The sequence below is a fragment of the Oculina patagonica genome, chromosome 12 (genome assembly GCF_052425735.1).
Source record: "Oculina patagonica isolate OP01 chromosome 12, crgOcupat, whole genome shotgun sequence".
Classification (NCBI taxonomy): domain Eukaryota; kingdom Metazoa; phylum Cnidaria; class Anthozoa; order Scleractinia; family Oculinidae; genus Oculina; species Oculina patagonica.
In genome coordinates this window covers 12820988-12840222 of record NC_135769.1, presented here as the reverse complement: position 1 = coordinate 12840222, position 19235 = coordinate 12820988, and the positions used below count along the sequence as shown (strand labels likewise).

Below are 19235 nucleotides of genomic sequence, written 5' to 3'. Positions count from 1 at the left end.
GTAATGTAAAACCAAAGCAGACGCGAGTTACTTTCGATACTCAACTGAAAATCGCCCTAATACAGCTGGGTATTTCGAACTTTAATTCGAAGAAAAACATGAAATAACAACTGACAACTGAGAATACTATTATATAAAGGAAGGAGTGGGCGTGGCCTAGTGGTTAGGGCGCTGGACTTGTTATCTGGAGCTCCCGGTTTAGTCCTCTTCCTAGACTTGCGCCGGGCTAGTTGCTAGCTGTTTCAGTACCAGGAGACCGCTGGATAGGAAATGGAGTGCGAGCCCGGGCTTAAAAAACAAAATGGCGCCGGACGGCGGACAATTCGAGCCGTTTTGTGGATTTAGTGCACGGACCAATAGAACCCGCACGGTTTTTAGCGCTCGATTTCACATTAGTTTTAAGGGTAACTCTATCCGGACACACACACAAAAAAACCCGAGCGACTTGGAGTAAGCCTATCCTTTTCCCTTTCACTAGCTGAATTTGTGTTGTGGTCCCGCGAGCTTTCTTATAGCCATCTGCCCAGCCTCCCACAGGGCTGGGATTCTTAACTGTTCTATTTGATAACGGCCCCGAAGAGCTTCTAGTTTACACACAAACCGTGTTTTAATAAAGTTGTTTATATACACCTTTTTTTATGCAACTTTTCACTGAATAAATTATAGAGTTTTTTCTTTCCCTAAATCAGGCTTTTTACAGGTCTCCAGTACATTGTTTTCCGTAGCGCTCTCGTACAAATTGTCCGATGTAATTTCAGACGCGCCATTTGTGATGTAGCTCACACACTCACACGGCACTCACATCGGGAACTGGGGACGAAAATTATAAAGTTCTCCTGTTTGTCATATCATGGACCTGTTTATCCTGTTTGTCATATCATGGACCTGTTTATCCTGTTTGTCATATCATGGACAATTTTAAAGGAGCTATGTCACGGAGATTTCGCAGATTTTTGGTCTAAACTGTTCTGATATTAGTGGTAGGCAACTTAACCCATGAAAAACATTATCTTTGAACATCTAAAGGAAGATACATACGCGTGGAAAAGTTGCAATCCATTTCCATCCTAGCTATCTGCACCAATGACGCTTGGTAACAATTTCAGTGCCCTAATATAGCAATAGTTAATAAATGTCATAAATGGACCATTAGTTTTAGGTTTCTTACGACACAAATATACATTTTGGCTGTTCAAAAAACTGTTCAAATCCGTCACATAGCCCCTTTAAGGAACTTTCACTTCCACGTGACCGGAAGTGAGGAGTGTTAAGGGTAAAATTCACTCCAAGGCTGAGTCCAAGATCGTATGAAGCATTCTTGTTTACAAAGGAAACCTTGAAACCCTGTGTCATGTCGTGCGGTAGTTCTCATTTACGAATTCGAATGGAAATTAAAATCGGTCTACAGTTCGATCTAAGAGTCTACTACCGCACCGACGACAAACGCCTAGTTGCTTAAGTCAGCAATGGTGTATATTAATCTACATTTATTTACATTGTCACCGCACACAAAACAAACATATTTACAGTGTAACAACCGACCGAATCTCACGTTTTCCACGTCCATACGTTTTAAAAACTTTCTCATTCAGCGGTCAATCTTAAATAACCAATCACCCTTCGATGAGTGATTGTACGCACACCAGTCACGCGCAAACTTTAACACTGGGAGCCGCTGATGCCTTGAAGTGTCACCGCACATCTGGTCAGTCTTTCAAAGGCCTGAGTTTCCGTTTCTGCAGGGCAGCGGCTGCTGTTCCAGGTCTCTGTCCCAGTAAAGCTGGGTCAGGAAGTTTACGAGAGGGCCTGGTGCCATCTTTTGTGGGCAACTCCCTGTAAAAAAACCCCAGAAATATCTCTTATTAGTTTATCTCTTACTCGTGTTTTGCTAGACTAATGTGAACTGGGTATTAGCTACTTTCCTACCTCGTCCGCCTGTTAATTCGCACAGGCGCAGACGAAGAGCGTGGTTCCGAGTCTTGGTCGGCCACTAACGGCGGAGAAGGTCTGGTATCTAAACAAGGAGTCGATGTATTCTTGTCCACTTCAAAACTCTCGTCCCCATGAAGAGTTCGAAGTCTTAATTGGTTTACACTTGTCTCGCCGGAAAGCTGCCGGTATCTAAGGAGCAAATGTTGTGAGTTAGCGGCGTCTTGTTGTTTATGTTACCAAAGAAGAGAGGGAGAGGAGAGGGACCCCTATGTAAACGTTTTAGGTATGTGACATCCCCAAAGAAAGTGGCGCGAGTTTTTTGGAGCCAATCACTAAGCGTAGTAATGCAAAACCAAAGCAAACGCAAATTACTTTCGACACTCAGTGAAAACGACTCAATACAAAAGCCGGCAAGAAAAACTAACTATAAAAACCGACGTTTCGGTGTCTTGTCAAGACTACTACACACTGAAACTTAGCCCAAGCATAATCAGACTCAATTTGTGTAATGTAGATTTCGCATTCTCTATTATGCATATTGCACAATGTTGTTACTTTGACAGTTGTGACTTTCATGACTTTCGCAGTACGCTTACGACTTTGGAATTTCAATCCAGTTACGTTCCAAGAACCCTCATTGTCCTCATTCCCCCCTGTTGCTGACCAGTTGAAAAGGAGACAGCGGTACGGGATTGGTGAGAAATTACATAATCGAAAGCATAGGCACTACATTTGGAAAGTCGTACTCGTACTCAATCTCGTAGCCGTATTCCGATCTTAAAGTCCGTAATGGCGTCAAGAAGAACCGTTACCGTCACAGAAACGTCGGTTTAGTTTTAGCTTGCCTTTGAACCTGAAATTTGGTGCGAATCTACATGGGGCTACGGATATCACACATAGCTTATTTCTCTCTCTTGAGATTATGGTGCGTTGATCTCTACATGCAAAGAGAGCGATAAGTAAAACTAGTCACTGCATTTGATAAGGAGTGATACATTCTACAAGTCAGTTCCGAAAAAGTATCGAACATTTAATATTTTGGTCTGCAATGGGTAACAGTGTTTACAGCTAAACAAATACGAGAACAAAAACACAAAGAAAAATAACGAACACCAACCTTCGCATCCTGAAGTCTGCAGCAGTATTGGGTCTGTTTATTTCCTTTCCCATGAGGGGAGGAGTAGGGAGCGAGCGGCGTACGGCGGAAGGACTAACAGGGCGACGAGAGGATTTTGTGGGAGGGGACGGAGAGTAGGTGGGTGTTATGGCTGCTTCTTTTTCGGGCGTGGATGCAGCTGATTCTCTAAAAAGAACAAGGAAATACTTCTTGGTAAAGAAAATACTTTGCGAAACTTACGTGACTCAAAAAGGTTAGCGGATATTTTAAACTTCTGTAGCATGAAGCGACCAGGAGCATTGCTGAAACCGCAACTCAGCTCCCAGAAGAATTTAATTTTAGAAAAACAGTATGTCGGATTTTGACCACAGTTACATGTTTCCCATTCTTTTGGTTAGAGTGCGCGCAAATTAAGCGTGACTTCTTTAGTTGTGGAGAACCACAAGCCATTAGTGAATTTTACGTCATGGCAAGAGAGCTTTTTGTCTTTCATAACAAATCAATCAACTCACCCATGAGATGTAATACTTTTGTCCTCCCTGTTGGCTATTGTGCTTTTTTCGTCGTTTAACATCCTAAAATAAATGAAATGTAATTTTGTTTTTTATTTTGTATCTATTTTTTATAGTTGATGTGATAGTTGATGTGATGTCTTAAACGATGTTATCAACTTAATAAATGTAGATGTAGAAATGAGAGTTAAACATTACTGCAGCGAAAACAAATCAGTGGCAACGTGGTCTTCAACATTCCTACGTGATTCGCGCTACAGATAAAAAAATAGCTCAAAAATACGTGCTGTGGTACTTGCGGTCAGATTAGGGTGTAATTCGGTTGGATGGGTCACTTGATTGCTATACAAGGGAAAAAGAAAAACCTGAAGGGGCGTCTTCTTGTGTATCCCCCCCCCCATCGAAAGAGACGGCGGACAGCTTGAGGCAGCTAAGGATTGAGCACGTGGTTTTAGAAAATTTAGCCTAGCAACATGACGTATGCATACGACGTCGCAATTTTTTCTGTATTGCGGTGGCATTAGTCGAAGTCCTAAAAGATACATGTATCTGATAATTTCTTTTTATCAGTGGGGATTGAAAAAAGGTGGAATTTAAGATAAGATACTTTATGCAATAGCAGGAAACTATATCCTAAGCTACGCCTTGATCATCTTGAAAAATCCTCATCAAAAGTCTTGGGGCACTTCACCTAACAGATTATCCTTGCCTTCAAACCCCTCCTCACCCCTAATACAGTGTTAGTTTTATTCAGCCAACCATTGTACAGTGTCCTATAAAGAACTTTTAAAGAGCATTGTAGTCAGAAGTTTAAAAAACTAAAGGCACGATGGACCTTTCATGAGCAACCATCATTTTCGCCGATATACCTCCATTTGTTTGGTTTAAAACAGTAACAAAGTTGCAATCTAATCGTGTTCGCGCCCAGTCAATAATTTAAGGGTAAATGTTAGTAGGAGGGGAGGGGATGGAGGGGAGTTCCGCGTTGATACCGGGTGACCACCCAGGCTGTTTCGTCTTTTCGCGATTAACTTCGTGAAAAATACGTGAACAAGAAAATCGTTATTATAAACAGGCAGTTGAAGCCCTGCGTGCTAACTCTACTCAAATTTGCATCATATTCAGTGCATGTCAGATTCGGCGAATGCAACGACGCAAGCAGCACCAGGTGTTTAAAAACGACATATATTTATGAGTCACTAGCAGAAAACTTGAAATATTTGACATTGCTTTTCTCTTTATGGGTGCACTGCGCCATAAATAAACTCTTAGATAGCCTGTGAACAGGCTCTCGAGTGGGGTTTCCGAGAGCAAAGCGAGCGGCGAACCCGCACAAACACGATCTCGATAGTCCAACAACCAATATAATTTAAATTTGTTTACATTTTACCCAAAGGAGTTATGAATGGAATGATTTCCTTAGGGCGTCAATTTCTGTCTGCACGTGTTCGAATTTGGAAATTGACAGACATACCTTCATAGCCAATCGGATTGCGATTTTGCCGGTAGTTAATGGCTTGGTTATGCTGGTTGGCTATTTTGAAACAATTAGGACTTCTTGCTCTTTGGTTTCTATTGAGTCTTAAAGTTGAGTCTGGCCGACCGGCCGACCAACTATTACCCTATGAAAGTTACTGCTGTTAGCGCGAGTATTACTTTTAGGGTTCTTCATTTAGCGACTATTAATTAATTTGTTAGAGATGTAAGTAGACTCTGCTGAAATTTCGAAGCCATTTTAAAATTTAGCGACTAAATTAGTGATTTGACAACTGAAATAGAAATCACTAAATTGGCTAAATTAAGCAGTCGCTAATAATAGTCGATAGAAGCCTCCGGCAAGCACGCAATTTGTAGCCATTTCAGAGTTACTGCATGTTTATATTAAAAGTGTAATTTCAGACGATTACAGTGCTGCGCGCCGTACCGTTGCCGTTTGACAAAGTTTTTGATTCATAAATGGTCGTTTTCTCTTAAAAGAGCACGGTGACCCCCATTTTTTAATGCATTAATTTAAATGTCTTACGGTTGTCTACAATATATCGCGATTTAAAGAAAAGTTTAAAATTCCACATTGAGATATTTTAATTTTAATGCCGTATAAAACACGTTTTTAGGTAGTGCCGTTAACGTGCGAACGAAGCAAAATCTTAAATTTCTTTCCTTATCTTAATTCCTGTACAATAAGAATAGTTTTTAATATAAGATCTAAGTCTATTTTATTGAACTAGACTAATTCTTTAATGCAAAAATGTTTTTTTTCTGGAAACAATAGCGATCCCATTTGGATTACTAGGGTTCCTAATATATATCTCGCGGGTCGTATATTTGCTATAATGTTCATCCATTTTACACAAAAACTAGCGCGATGACCCCCATTTTTTATTTCATTTTTTTAATGCTCATAACATAATTGTAACCTGGACCAAGTTTCAGAAAATTTTTAATACTCCTTCTATTTCAGTGGTATCACCTTAAGATGCAAGAACAATAAGAAACGGAATTGTCAAATTCCACGTTCGCTCTCCGACAACTGTCAGCTCCGCCCCCATCACTGCTTGCAATTTGATTGGAAAGTTGTCACAGATGCCAAAAATTCGTCAAAAGTAATTAACGGTATGGCGTGCTGCTCTGCAAGTGACTTGGAGTGGATATGCCAGAAAATTGACATTCTGGCGTCACGATGTACAGGAGCACGTGTTGTCATGCATGGGGTATTTGGGGACTATTGAGAGGCATTTGGCAGGAGTACAACGCTTCCATGTTCGCCCCCTTTTTCGCTAAGCTTTTTATTTTCAATGTTACCTTGTCTAATTTATTGTACCCTTTCCTCCGGGTCTCATGCCGCTGCCGCACTAGACGAGGAACACGTTTCCATATATTTTTGGCCTCAGATTACTGACTGACTAATGACTTTAATGCAAGAAATGATTTTTTCTAGAAATGATAGTTCCCCATTCGGATTACCTGGGTTCTTAATAGGGACCTTCAGTTCGGAATACGAGTACGAGTACAAGTACGAGTACGACTTTCGAATTTCAATCCAATTACGTTATCAGAGCCCTCAATCCTCCTTGTTGCTGACCAGCTGAAAGGAAGACTATTGGTACGGGATTGGTGTGAAATGTGATAATCAAAAGCATAAGCACTTGGTTTGAAAAGTTGTAGCCTTACTCTATCTGGTACTTTGATCTGAAGGTCCCCAATATAAACCTCGCGGGTCGTGTATTTACTGAAATGGCCATCCATTTTGCACAAAACCAGCATGGTGACCCCCATTTTTATTTCTTTTTGGGTAATGCTCATAACATAATTGTAACCTGAAACACGTTTTCGAAAATTTTAAATACTCTTTCCTTCCCAGTGGAATCACCTTAAGGGGCAAGGATGGGGGGAGGGAGGGGGGAAGGTGCAAGGGTGGGGGGAGGGAGGGGGCAAGGGGCAAGGGTGGGGGGAGGGAGGGGGGAAGGGGCAAGGGTGGGGGGAGGGAGGGGGGAATCAATTAGGAAAATCCTAGAAATTACTGTTGTTTAAATACTTAAACTTGGAGTCAGCTTCAAGTGACATTCTTACTTGGAATACTCCTCTCTCCAAGCTTTTAGTTCTTCAAGTATATCATTCTTGCTGGCTGATGGTCCAGTGTCCTCCTCAAAACTCTTTTCAGGCGTGTAAAGCCGAGGACTTTCTAGAAATGCTATCACTGGCACCTTGGGCGATTTTAAGTCCTATACCAAGTAAAAACTATGGTTACAAGTTTAGCCTTAAGCTGTAGAGCTAGTGGCGCTCCGACGCAGTCGGAGAAACAACTACTCATTTGGAAAATCTCCGCTGAAATTTTTCGAGGGCTTCCATAAGGACGCACCGACTGTAAAGAAAAAATGTCTCCTAGAGGGCCGCGATACTACTTCGTAGCTACTATTTCAGTTGTCAAACAAAAAACGACCAGGGCCGCTGGAGGTTCCCATTTTGAGTGGAATTTTTTTCATCCAATAAAAGAACTCTTCCAGATGTTTGCTCAAAACCGCAAAATACCAGACATTTTCCCCAAATTTTAAAAAAAACAAAAAGATTTATGAATTCAAATAAATATAGACATTGCGAGAGGTTTTTTGCACAATTCGGAGAAATTGAGCTGAACTTGAAAACGCAATACTTGTTTTTAAAGTCTGTCCATATTGTAATCCATTTCTATCTTCATCATCATTAGTCATCCTTACTCCCCGATGGTTCCTATCATTTGTCGCTTGCTGTTCTACAAAATCACAATATCACTATGAAATGCATTTTGAGCTGGTTGAAACCGTGCTTATTTGCCTGGTATTTTCCTTGTCAAAACTGACATGACAACCGCCGGGATAAATGAGTATTAAATTACTCCAATTCACACACCTTTCTTCGTGATTTCAATGCTCGTGATATATTTCCACATATAACCTGACTGGAACCTGTCAGAAAAAAAGAGTTAAAAACACCACTTTACTTTAAAGTAAATCACCCTTTGGTTTGTTTTATTTGCAGAAAAGGAAAGGTTATTCCATAAACAAAATTACTCAGCGTAAACACACAATCTCTCCTCACTTGTCTAGATACACTTCTTATAGTATAAGTCGGGATAATTTGATTAAATATCAAGACATTTTCCATTACACAACGACCCCTTAATTTATTCTCCCAACATGGACCAAGACAAAGTACTGAACTGATATGTTAAGGAGATGTTAGATGTAGATCAGGGTCAGATAGCAGCTTACCGTGAGTTAGATCACTGCTGTCATCCTGGCAAAACACTCCAACAGGGTCTGAGCTTCCTAAAAACACAACATCATTAAAATGGGTGATTACATCACATGCTGTATTGTCCTAGCTCCTTGAATAAGCACCCTGGCCCCTCTAAAATTATTTTGAAATTTAAAATTATTAAAACCCAAACTGCAGTAGACTCCCATTATCTCAAACCTCGCTTACTCATAACAGTCAAAAATGAAAGATATTACAAGGATAATTTCTTTGCTTCCATGGGGATCACAACAAGGAATGTCAAGGTTTGGTTTAGACTAAGTTAGCTTATTTTTTTTTAGGTCCAGCACACACCTTTAAACACACTCATAAATTTTATTTTTTTATCATCTGATCAAAAAATAGTGTAAAATACCGGTAGGTAGTCATAACTAGGCAATGCTACTGTACAGCAACATCAAACAGCACCACCCACCTCCCGCAGATCCAGGCCGCTGCCCCATGGCACTAGCTGGTCTCTGCCGTGATGCTGACATTGGACGTGACCTTGTGGACATAGCACTGGAGGGTCTCTCTTGTCTTGATGCACCTGCAGCTGAGCCTGGTCTTGCCACGTCAACTAAAATAAAACGAAAATAAGACCCAAGGTCAAGATTTCAGCTCCCCTTGCTAGTCCATTTATTCTTGAAAATGAAGCATGTCATTTTACTACATAACTGCACTTCATTTTTAAAGCGCTTTTAAAAAGGCTTTGATACATGTACTCTTCTCTTTATCATTATTTTACTAGATCACAGTGCTGATGACTTACATATAATCTGATATACATGGTGCTTTCTTTTTGGCACTATAATGTTTATAGAGCAACATTTACAGTAGAGTCCTCGGTATCTTGAAACTTCCAATTTTCATTCCCCTTGGATAGTATTTTCTTTGTAATTTTACTGCTGAATTCTCAACGCAATTTTTGTTTCCCCTGGAGGTTCAAGATATCAGGATTCTACTCTAATTACTATGTGTACAAACTAAACATGCAGACCCATTTGAAAAATAAAACGTCTTGAGTTAACTTTAATTCAAAAATTTTTTCACTGACTTGATCAAAAAGTCTCTAACCTCATAGTTAGCCTGTAATTATTATTAAGAGACTGATTGAGAAAGGGTTCTATGAAATGTAATTCAAAACTCAAACAGCTGGCCAAAATAATGTACATTCTACACCGGCATTCAATACAAACAAGGATAATGATGATGATAACATACATGAACTTTCTTCCTGTTCGTCAATGTTAATTGCTTTGATTCCTTCACTGACCAGCTGCCAGTCTGCTTTAAGATGCTCTGGAACCTTGTTAGGCCTGTGCGATGCTGGTGGTTGCCGCAACACTGGTTTGCCATTAACTTTTTCTACCAAAAAAGGCTCATCGTCCAATACTTTGACATTGGGAACAGCTTTGTGAATTGCACTGCGATAATCATAGCTTCTCATTTCCTAAAAAGCATAAAAAATATTTCAGAAGAAATTCTTACAAAATTCCTGAGAGCCATAGTGATATTCATACCAAATCATACTTACTCATACACTTAGTGGCATAAATTATTTGTGAGTTTGGCGGGGCCAAAATACCCATGGCCAGATCAAATGAGCCTTACATGCTACTAAAGTGTACCAAAAAGGTATGATTCAAGGTATTAACCACACCCAAATATCTATTTTTGGCAAAATAAATTTTCAATTTTTGTCCTGTTATTGATGACAAATTGTGACAATGTTACATGATGAAATTTATCATCAATAACAGGACAGATGCATAAAAAACTGATGTCAATTTGCTTTTTACAATAACAAAAAGCCAAAACTGATTTTAAAACGAAGGAAAGAAATGCATGAGGAAAATGCAATTGCCGTATGGCCGCAGAATCTAAATTTTGTCGCTGTAATTTGTAGAATCAGCGGCTCGAAAATAACAGTTTGGAAAATACCACTAGATATACAAGACAAAATACTAATTGTTCAACTATCCTTTAATCCAGTGAAAATTGTTCACAAAATAATCCGCTAAAATGCGGTTCAGCTTCTTAATTTTATTGACAGCACACATTCCCGCTCAATGCTGATTTTCAGGTCTGAATCAATAAACATCCTCATCTTTTTGCTCTAAGTTTTAACCGGTAAACTTGAGATGATTTCCTCATTGAAGACTTATAGTTTTGTGGTATAATTCTCACCTCATCAAGAATGCAGCACTAAATCAGTGCTAAAAAGTTTGACAAAACCTTTGCTGATTGCGTCAGCAATGAGTTTCATGCATCTGTACTGTTATTGACAGTAAAAATTAGAATTCGCTTCTATAGTTATTATAAAAAAATCTTTTGATATCAGGTCAGTGATTTGATATTGCAGGACATCAGGGCAGTAGACAAGATTTCTGGCCCTGGTTGTTCAAATGTTGGATAACACTATCTACCAATATCTAGGTGGATAGCCTGGTTTGTTTTGTTAACATTTATCCACTGGATAATTCATTATCCAGTGGATAGCATTATGCACCCCTTGAACAACCAGTCCCTGATTGGTTAAGGTCATTGCCCTGAAATAGAACTGAACACAATTTTTTAACCAAACTTCGCCTACTGGTTTATTACTTTGAGGGAACTTAAATTTTGAAATAAAAAAGGGGGTCACCAGATTCGTTTAGGAGCAGGAAGACCATGTATATTCCATATAATTCCTTTATAATTCCTCTGCGAGTACTGGCAAAGTACAATTTTTTAGCGATAATTTATTTTTTAAACACATGAATTGATCTGTTTTCATTTTACAGAAAGAATTTGATCGCTACACCAAAAATATGAGAAAAAATTGATAGGTCACCACACTCGTTTAGGAGAAAGTGACAATTTACTTCTCTCGCGGACCAAGCCACATACAAAAAAGCCGCCATTTTGTTGATGTTCGCGCGCGCGCGCGCCACTAAATACGCGTAACATTCTGCGCAGTAAGGATGCGCAATGCAATACAGGGCAATGACCTTAATTGCAAATTTGGCTATGGTAAACTGGAGTCAATGTTAAAACAGTCAAACCATGGCAATGTTTTTTATGTTAAAAATAATTCAACATTGTTGGATGAAATGTTGGAACTGTTTGACCCTCCTGTTGGGGAATGTTGGGCAAAAATTTGACTTAAGCCAAAATTTTATCCAACATCTTCTAACTGTGTAGACCAGTCCAACAATTTGAAACATGTTGTAATGTAACAATAAGGTCCAACAATGTTAAAAGATGCTGGATCCTGATGTTGGGACTGTTTACCAGGGCTTTTTACAAGGCCAGAGAAATCAATGTGTACCTCCTGTGACGAGAGTGGGTGTGGTGATGTGCAGATTGGATTGCCTTCTAATGTCAAGATCTTCAGTGACGAACACAGACACAAAAATTCCACCTGAGTGATGTCACTCACATTGTTGCTGATGATAAAACAAACATACATTTTACAATGTGCAAGGCTAGCCCATAACTGACAAATGGTATATGTTTGGTCAATGCAAGACTACATGTATCCAAGTGGACAAGCTGGAACAAAAAATCAAGTCTCCGATAATTAATGTTTAAATTACTATTCTTTCTTATTTCAGTCTGGTAAATGCCTGGTGTGCAAAAAAAACAATCTTTCATTATTTCAGTCATTAATAATACCCACTGTTACCTATTTGTATATATTAACAGGGTTGCAGTAAAGTTTTTAAGGCACAGTGTCAACAAGGAATTCCAACAGGCCAAACTCCAACTGCATCCACCAAATCATTAAAAGTTTTAATTTGTTGGGACAGGTAGCAGCCCTTGTTATGTTTTTGACCTGAGACCCCCTCTTATCTGGAACAATGGCAATCAATCCAGGTCTGTACTCACCCCTCTAAGTCCAGAATCTCCAGCTGGTCTAACATGCTGACAGGGCTGACATCCTCTATGTGATTAAATGCCAAGTAAAGCTCCTACAACACATCAGTAATTGATTAGCTTTCAGGCCAACGTGTCCCATACCACTGCAGCATATCCCATTTCTGTGGCGTATTCATATACCCCCCACAGTAGCCTGGATTGGAAATTTCAGAGTGGTGATGGGAGGGGAGGGGAGGGGAGGGGGGGGTAGAGAGAGGGGGTCAAAGGCCCAGAAATTTCCAAAAGGAGGAGGGTGTACCAAGGAATATATTTTCCCAGAGGGTCTTGTAATTTTTTTTCAACTCTTGCAAAAAATAGCACCACCAATACTTTCGTGAATTTAAACCCTGTAATTAAAACTTAATGAATCGACCTGTCATACCATAAAATTCTGGGCTTATACAACTTCGTAAGGGGTTTTGTGTGGGCTTATAAGTGGAGGGGCTTATATCTGGGGGGGGGGGGCTTATAATCAGATGTACTTTTGTACTTTTTTGTTTTCAGGTAGATTGTCCTATAACCGAGGGGGGTCTAATAAGTGGGCCCGGGTACTGTTAGTACCTTTAAAGAGGAAACTGAACTAATTCCATCCAAATCACTCAGTCCAGATCTTGATAGCCAAAGTGTCCTTAGATTAGTCAAAGAGGTACCCAGGTCTCTAAACAAACAAACAAAAAACACAGCACTACAGCATTAGCATAATACATCATGTAATCCTGTTGAACAGTTACAGAAGAATCTCGATTTCTTGAACCAGGGGTTTCAATAAGTTTTGAAGTAGGCGGCTGACCCTTTCATAGTAGGCGGCTGTGACAAGGAGGGGCCGTAAGGCCCCTCCCCCTAGGGGGTTTGGGGGCATGCCCCCCCAGAAAATTTTTAAATCTAGAGGCCCGGAAATGCCATTTCCTGCATTCTGGCATCCATTTCAGTACTAATTATTGATTAAGTAACAACAGCATTAGTGACAACTATTTTTAGTTTTTCAGGTGAAGTTTAATTTCAATAAAAGGATTACGTCACCCATAGAATACTGAATCTTGGGAATTTTTCATTATATACCGTAAAAACTCGTGTATAAGCCGCACTCGTAGATAAGCCGCACCTCTAAATTTCAAGCATGATTTTGAGAAAAAAAAAAATAAAACCTGGCGGAAAATGCCCAGTTGATTGTGAAAAAATGCTGGATTATGAAGAAATTTCAACAATCAATATAAAGCTAAAGTTGATTCCTTTCCGATTGATGTGCAGGATGTACTATAAACACATAAACGGGAAACACTTCAGTCTTACCCAGAATTTTAGAACTTTATAGAATAAATATCATTTCTGCCAACTTTAACATTTTTGATCTTTTTCTGCCATTCGTTGACAGGTATTTCTTCGTTCATCACTGTTTTTACATCAAATTTTTCACCTGATTTTGCGCTGTGTTCGTGAAAGCGTTCGTAGCTTAGTAACCAGGCACTAGTATCCAGGCCCATCGCCAAAAGACACATGAAACGCCTGGGGGTTTAAAATTATTCACGGACGAAAAGCGTGGTTTTCGTCGCTGTTTTGAGAGGAAAAACTTTTTCAAGATGATCAGTCTCCTTGTTATTTTTGTTTGTGAGGATAGTAAAGAGCTACTTTGTCGCTTATATGGAGCAATTTTTCAGTTTTATGCGCAAAAATGCGCAGAAGATGCGGAGGATGCAGTGTGAGCGATTTATGCAGATTTATGTGGACCCGCACGGCAAAAAAAAAAATGGACACAGCAAAGAAAGCGTTTTCTTTTTATTCCATATTTCATATTTAACAGGTGAGAAATTGTGTGACTCGAGAAACTCAAGGAACTCGAATGAAATTTAATGTTAGTTTATGTTAGAAGGTCTTAGAAAGTAGGCGGAGATGATTTGGAAAGTAGGCGGCGAAATTCGCCGGTTGCCGGCTTCTATTGAAACCCCTGTTGAACCCTCGGTTTCTTGAAACTCCCATTTCTTGAGCTAGTTTTAATTTCCCTTGGATAATATTTCTCTGTAATTTTACCCCCGATTTCTCGAACCTCCCGATTTCTTGAAGCAATTATAATTTCCCCTTGAGGTTTGAGAAATCATGTTTCTATTGTAATTTTTAATCTAATCTCCTTTTTTTATTTCCAATACCTGTCCCTCTTGTCTACTTGATATTGCACCATTTTGCATTCATAGAGAAGTTTAATAACTTAATCATTACTTGTGGGACTTACATGTAAGTTTAAGAGCTCTGGACTCACCTTACAGTAGCTATTATGCTGTTAGATAATTTAAGCTCAGTCAAGTTTGGCAATAGAGCACCTAAAGAAAAGGAAAAGGAATGAACATTATCTACATGTACAGCTGTTGAGCAGCTGTAAATCAGGTGTGATTACCTTCCTCTGGGTCGATACTGAAGATGAAATGAAACATGAACTGAGGTTTCACTGGGAAAAGTGGGCCTTGTGCTACTAGTGTTTCATTTTTCAACAACCGATAGAGAAAATAACACACTTTACTTTCATCAAAAGTGATTCTGTGGTGCTGCTCAAAGTTGTAGTAAATCTTGAAGGATCAAATAATAAAACTATTATTTGCTTTTTTGTCTCATGAATTCTGACATTAGACAAAACTAACAATGATGTATAACTTTCTACAGTAACATGTTGTTTCTCTTTAAGTTATATAAAACAAATTATGATGAAAGGACAGAGAAATTTAACATTTTAACCAGAGGCCTTTTAGAAAACTGAAGTCCTGTTACCTGCACAAGTTCTAATAATTAATAAATTTAATAATGTAATTAATTAATTTAGATTAAATTTTCCTTTTACGGTCAACTCCCTCTTAACAGACACCGCTATAAGACAGACACCTCTTTAAGACAGACACCTGGTGTTGGTCCCGTATGCATCCCTGCCGTTTTTCAGTCATTTTACTGTAACTAAACTCCCAATAAGACGGACACCTCTCTAAGACGGACAGTTGGAGCCGGTCCCAACAGTGTCCGTTTTAGAGAGAGTTTACTGTATATCAACCTTTGCTTGGCTGTCAGCCTATCTTTTACCTCCAACAAGTTTTACAATAAGTACAAACTCTGAAAAATCATTAATCTTTTTGTCCAATACAGTAACACTGAGACAACTTATTATAAAAGTGCACTTGACATATTTGATGATCGCTAATAAACAATTTTTCTATACTCACCAAAATTTCCAAGACTATTTTCCCTTGTATCAACTTTCATTTCAAGGTATTCAACTTCATCAAGATTCTTGAAGCCAGTCAGTGATCTCTGGGAAAGACAACAAAACATTTCAAACCCATGTTACAGGCTCACAAAGACATCTATTTTAATTGTCATTATTAATTTTCACCTCTGAATTTATAGAAATTGATAGCAACTACAGTTGAATCTATCCTTTGAACCTGGTTTTGATCCTATTTTTTTCTAATTTGGCAAAAATTAGCCTGTAAAATTCTCAGTTAAATCTGTGCAACATTAACTCAGTCATGGTTTGCGTACGGTTAATTTAGATAGAGTTTCACTTTGAATATTTAAATCTTCACTTGAAGAGTGAGTGAACAATAATGAAATGAACAATATTTTTAAAGTAGAAATCAAAATAATTTCCTTTAGGTCAAAACTTGCTACACCCACCAGTTTTGATGGTGACAGGAATTCTTCCAACAACTGGTCTGCCTCTTCATCTTGTGCTATTGGTTCAGGATTGGCAGTACTGTCATCAAACTCACGTATTCTTACAGAGGAGATTTCTTTAGGGGCTGGAGGTATGCGTTCAATTTGTTCCAGGGTTAACGTAGTGTCTTCCATCCCTAGACTAAAAACAATACAAAATCAACTATTGAACTCTCTTTCTTTTGTTTTTCTACTGACAGTAACTAATGACAAGAAAACTTGTTAAGTTTTTTCCATCAAAGTATAAATGTTAGGAGTATTTGCCAAACCCGTAACACTAGATGCTGAATGCTGAATGAAGAATGTCAAACACAAGCCCTTACCCAAACCTTAACCATATTAACATCAAGGCTTTTCCTTACACAACAAGGGTCAGCATTTGCATTTGGCATTCTGCAAATATATACCCCTGCAGTCATATATAGGGGTGTTACTAAACTGCAGATCAGCAGACCGCGGAACTTATAATTTTACGTACAAAAAAATAAAGTTGGCCCAGTTGACAGCACATATTCTAATAATATTATTTCTAATAATTAAATATTTTTAAATGTAATTTTCTTTATACTCATAAAGGAATTTGCGAGTAGTGTTAAGGATTTTTTAGTTTTATTATTTTTACATAAAATGATGGGTTCTGGAGGTTCTGGGGTCTGCTCGCCTGCAGTTTAGTAACACCCCAGTCATAGTATGATGCCAATTTTTGCAATTTTGAGCGTCACGGTGGCTGAGAATAAGGAGATCTCAGCGGAGCAATATTAATTATTTGGTAATTAAATATGTTGTGTAATTTATGGTCCTTAACAGTATAATTTCAATAATTTGTTATTTATTTCACTATTTTAGTCTCTTCCTTGTATGTACACTTATAAGGTCTTGTGGTGTTGTAAAGTCCTCCTATACACTGTATGGCTATATAGCTTTGTCCTATAAAATGTAATAAGCTTAAATAAAAGTAAATGACAATCAAAATTACCCAAAATAAAACAACGAAGAAACAAATGCTTCCGTAAAATTCAAGAAAACAAAGGTGTAGTTTTTAACCTAAATGCTGCCATATGATGGTAGACAGACAACATTGAACAAACATGCATCCCAAAATTTTCTGTGGACATCGATTTAGTAAACTTTGTTCGGTACATAAACATAGGTCAGCTCCAGTGTCATTAAAAGCTCAAATTATGACTAAACACGCTTACTAAACTAAACGGCAGTGGATACACCTGCAACGCTGCAATGTTGTTGTTTTTTCTGCTTTTCGTGCAAGAGCTTTGTAGCGTGTATCGGTTGCCATCGTTTTCAAGTTGTCAACTTACCTCTTTCCTGGATACGCCAATTTTTCTTCCATACAAGCCATCGAAAGAGATTTCTCAAATATTGTTTATACTGGCGGACCTCAATGGGCTTCTAAAACAAGAACTCATCACAGCCCGGTTCGTAAAATCTAGATATTAATCAGTTTTCTCTCGTCTCCTTTGTCGCCCAAGCCCGCCATTTTGTCTACGGAGTAATGCATTATGGGATTTGTGTTGCTGACAAATTGGGGCAGAGGGAGGGGAGGGAGGAGCCACACCGACCCCAAAACAATAATGTTCCATTGATTTCATTTGGAAAGACAGTTTTAATTTTAATGTCAACAAAAATACAGGATCACAGAAACCTAGAAATGCAAAGTCCATTGCTTATTGCGGTTTTCAGTAAAATGCAAACTCTGAAATTCAAAATCCAACTTATGATTGCGTTTTTCCCTGCTGTCAATCATAATTATTATAACAACTGCCAACAAACCATGGCAAACAGAAACAAGCAAAATGGATCAAAATCTACCAATCACAACTGACAGACCTGACCTTTTGACCCGGTTGAAAAGAACTTCTGTTTCCCGAGAGGTCCGCTCAGATGATTGACAGCAGCAAAAAGCATAAACCGTTGGTTGAGGATTGAATTTCAGAGTTCGCTTTTGACTGAAAATTGCAATAATAAAAGTGTAGTGAAAAGAAATTGTTCATTTGCTGTGAGACTACTATGATCTCCCTGGGCATGTTCGTCAAATTAGGGAGTCTACCAGTGGGACTGGGTACTAAAGATATTTTCTGCCCAGGGGGTACTTGAAGTATACATGATGGGGGGGGGGGGGAAACGACGAAGCAACATATTGCAAACCGAAAAAATACACAAGCCTGAAATTTTAGACCTCCAATAAATACCTGGCATCAAAATTTCCAACCCCCAAAAATACAAGACTTAAAAAAACCTCAAATTATGCACGTTGCTGAAAAAAAGTTTGAATGAATATTTTCGGATCCACTAATGGAAACTTGAAACGAAAAATTTGCTTGGAGATAAGACCCCAAAAATAAATGTATTTTTTAAGACCTAAAAAAAAGGTGACAGATCTCTTGACCCAAAAAATATTGAGCGTGTAAATTTCCCGCCCCCCCCCCCCCCCCTTCCTTCCCCCCCCCCTGGGTCCCCCCCCCCCGGGGTTTTCTGAACACGAGGCAGACTGCCGGGACTGGCTACAACTGTCTGTCCATTGACAAGCCTCTGCATTAAAATGACTGGTTTGGTTCAACCATAGGATGGCATAATCATTAGACCAATCAACTGCCTGGTCTGCCTCCTGCTGGTTTAAGGGGGGGTGAATGGTCCTTCAAAAAGTAGGGGTATCAAATGGTGTTTGCGAGCATTTGCGAGCATGCGAGCACAGCGTTTTTCTTTGCGAGCACGAGCATTGACAAAAATAAGCCTTGCGAGCAACGAGCACTTTTCAAAAAGCTACCCCACCAAAAATCGACACTCGAGCAGTTTTAAAAATGTGCGAGAACGAGCAAACGAGCACCCACTAAAATTTTGCGAGCATTCCGAGCAAAAGCTTAATTTTGCGAGCACTGCGACATTTTGAGGGACCATTCATGACCCCTAAAAAGTGAGTGTCTCGCAAAACTTTAGCCAAATTTCAGGGGTCTCCTCGTCTCGAATTTTTCTTTGACGCTCTCTCAGAGTCTCGATTTCTTTTGCAAGGCTAAAAAGGGCTCTGGCTCGCAGAAAAGATATCAGTCTCGCCGTCTCGCAAGGTCTCGCATTAACCATTCAACACCCCTTGGTTGGGATTTTAACCACGTTATCTTCATTCATTTTGTTTCCTCTGTTTCATTGGCATGCCTGGCAACTAGCTATCCAAAGCTAAGTGCATGACCAGTAACAGTAACATACCAGTTTATTAAAAAAGATGGAAAAGAAAAAAAAATACAAAACAAACTAACAACATTTACATTTGCCATTTATATCAGAAATAATTTGGGTAC

General features: G+C 39.0%; 1 protein-coding gene across 1 annotated transcript; it reads right to left on the bottom strand.

Annotated features, from left to right (window-relative positions):
• Positions 1-570: 570 nt before the first annotated feature.
• Positions 571-17447, bottom strand: LOC144631607 (leucine-rich repeat-containing protein 56-like). The gene is made up of 16 exons (XM_078490080.1): positions 17244-17447; positions 15889-16069; positions 15435-15522; positions 14489-14549; positions 12799-12895; positions 12208-12290; positions 11648-11765; positions 9559-9787; positions 8771-8914; positions 8310-8366; positions 7948-8003; positions 7132-7283; positions 3562-3624; positions 3050-3235; positions 1927-2121; positions 571-1833 (listed from the first exon to the last, which is right to left on the bottom strand). Exons 1-16 carry the CDS (start codon positions 17282-17284, stop codon positions 1707-1709), a joined length of 1878 nt encoding a protein of 625 aa, XP_078346206.1. The 5' UTR covers positions 17285-17447; the 3' UTR covers positions 571-1706.
• Positions 17448-19235: the final 1788 nt, after the last annotated feature.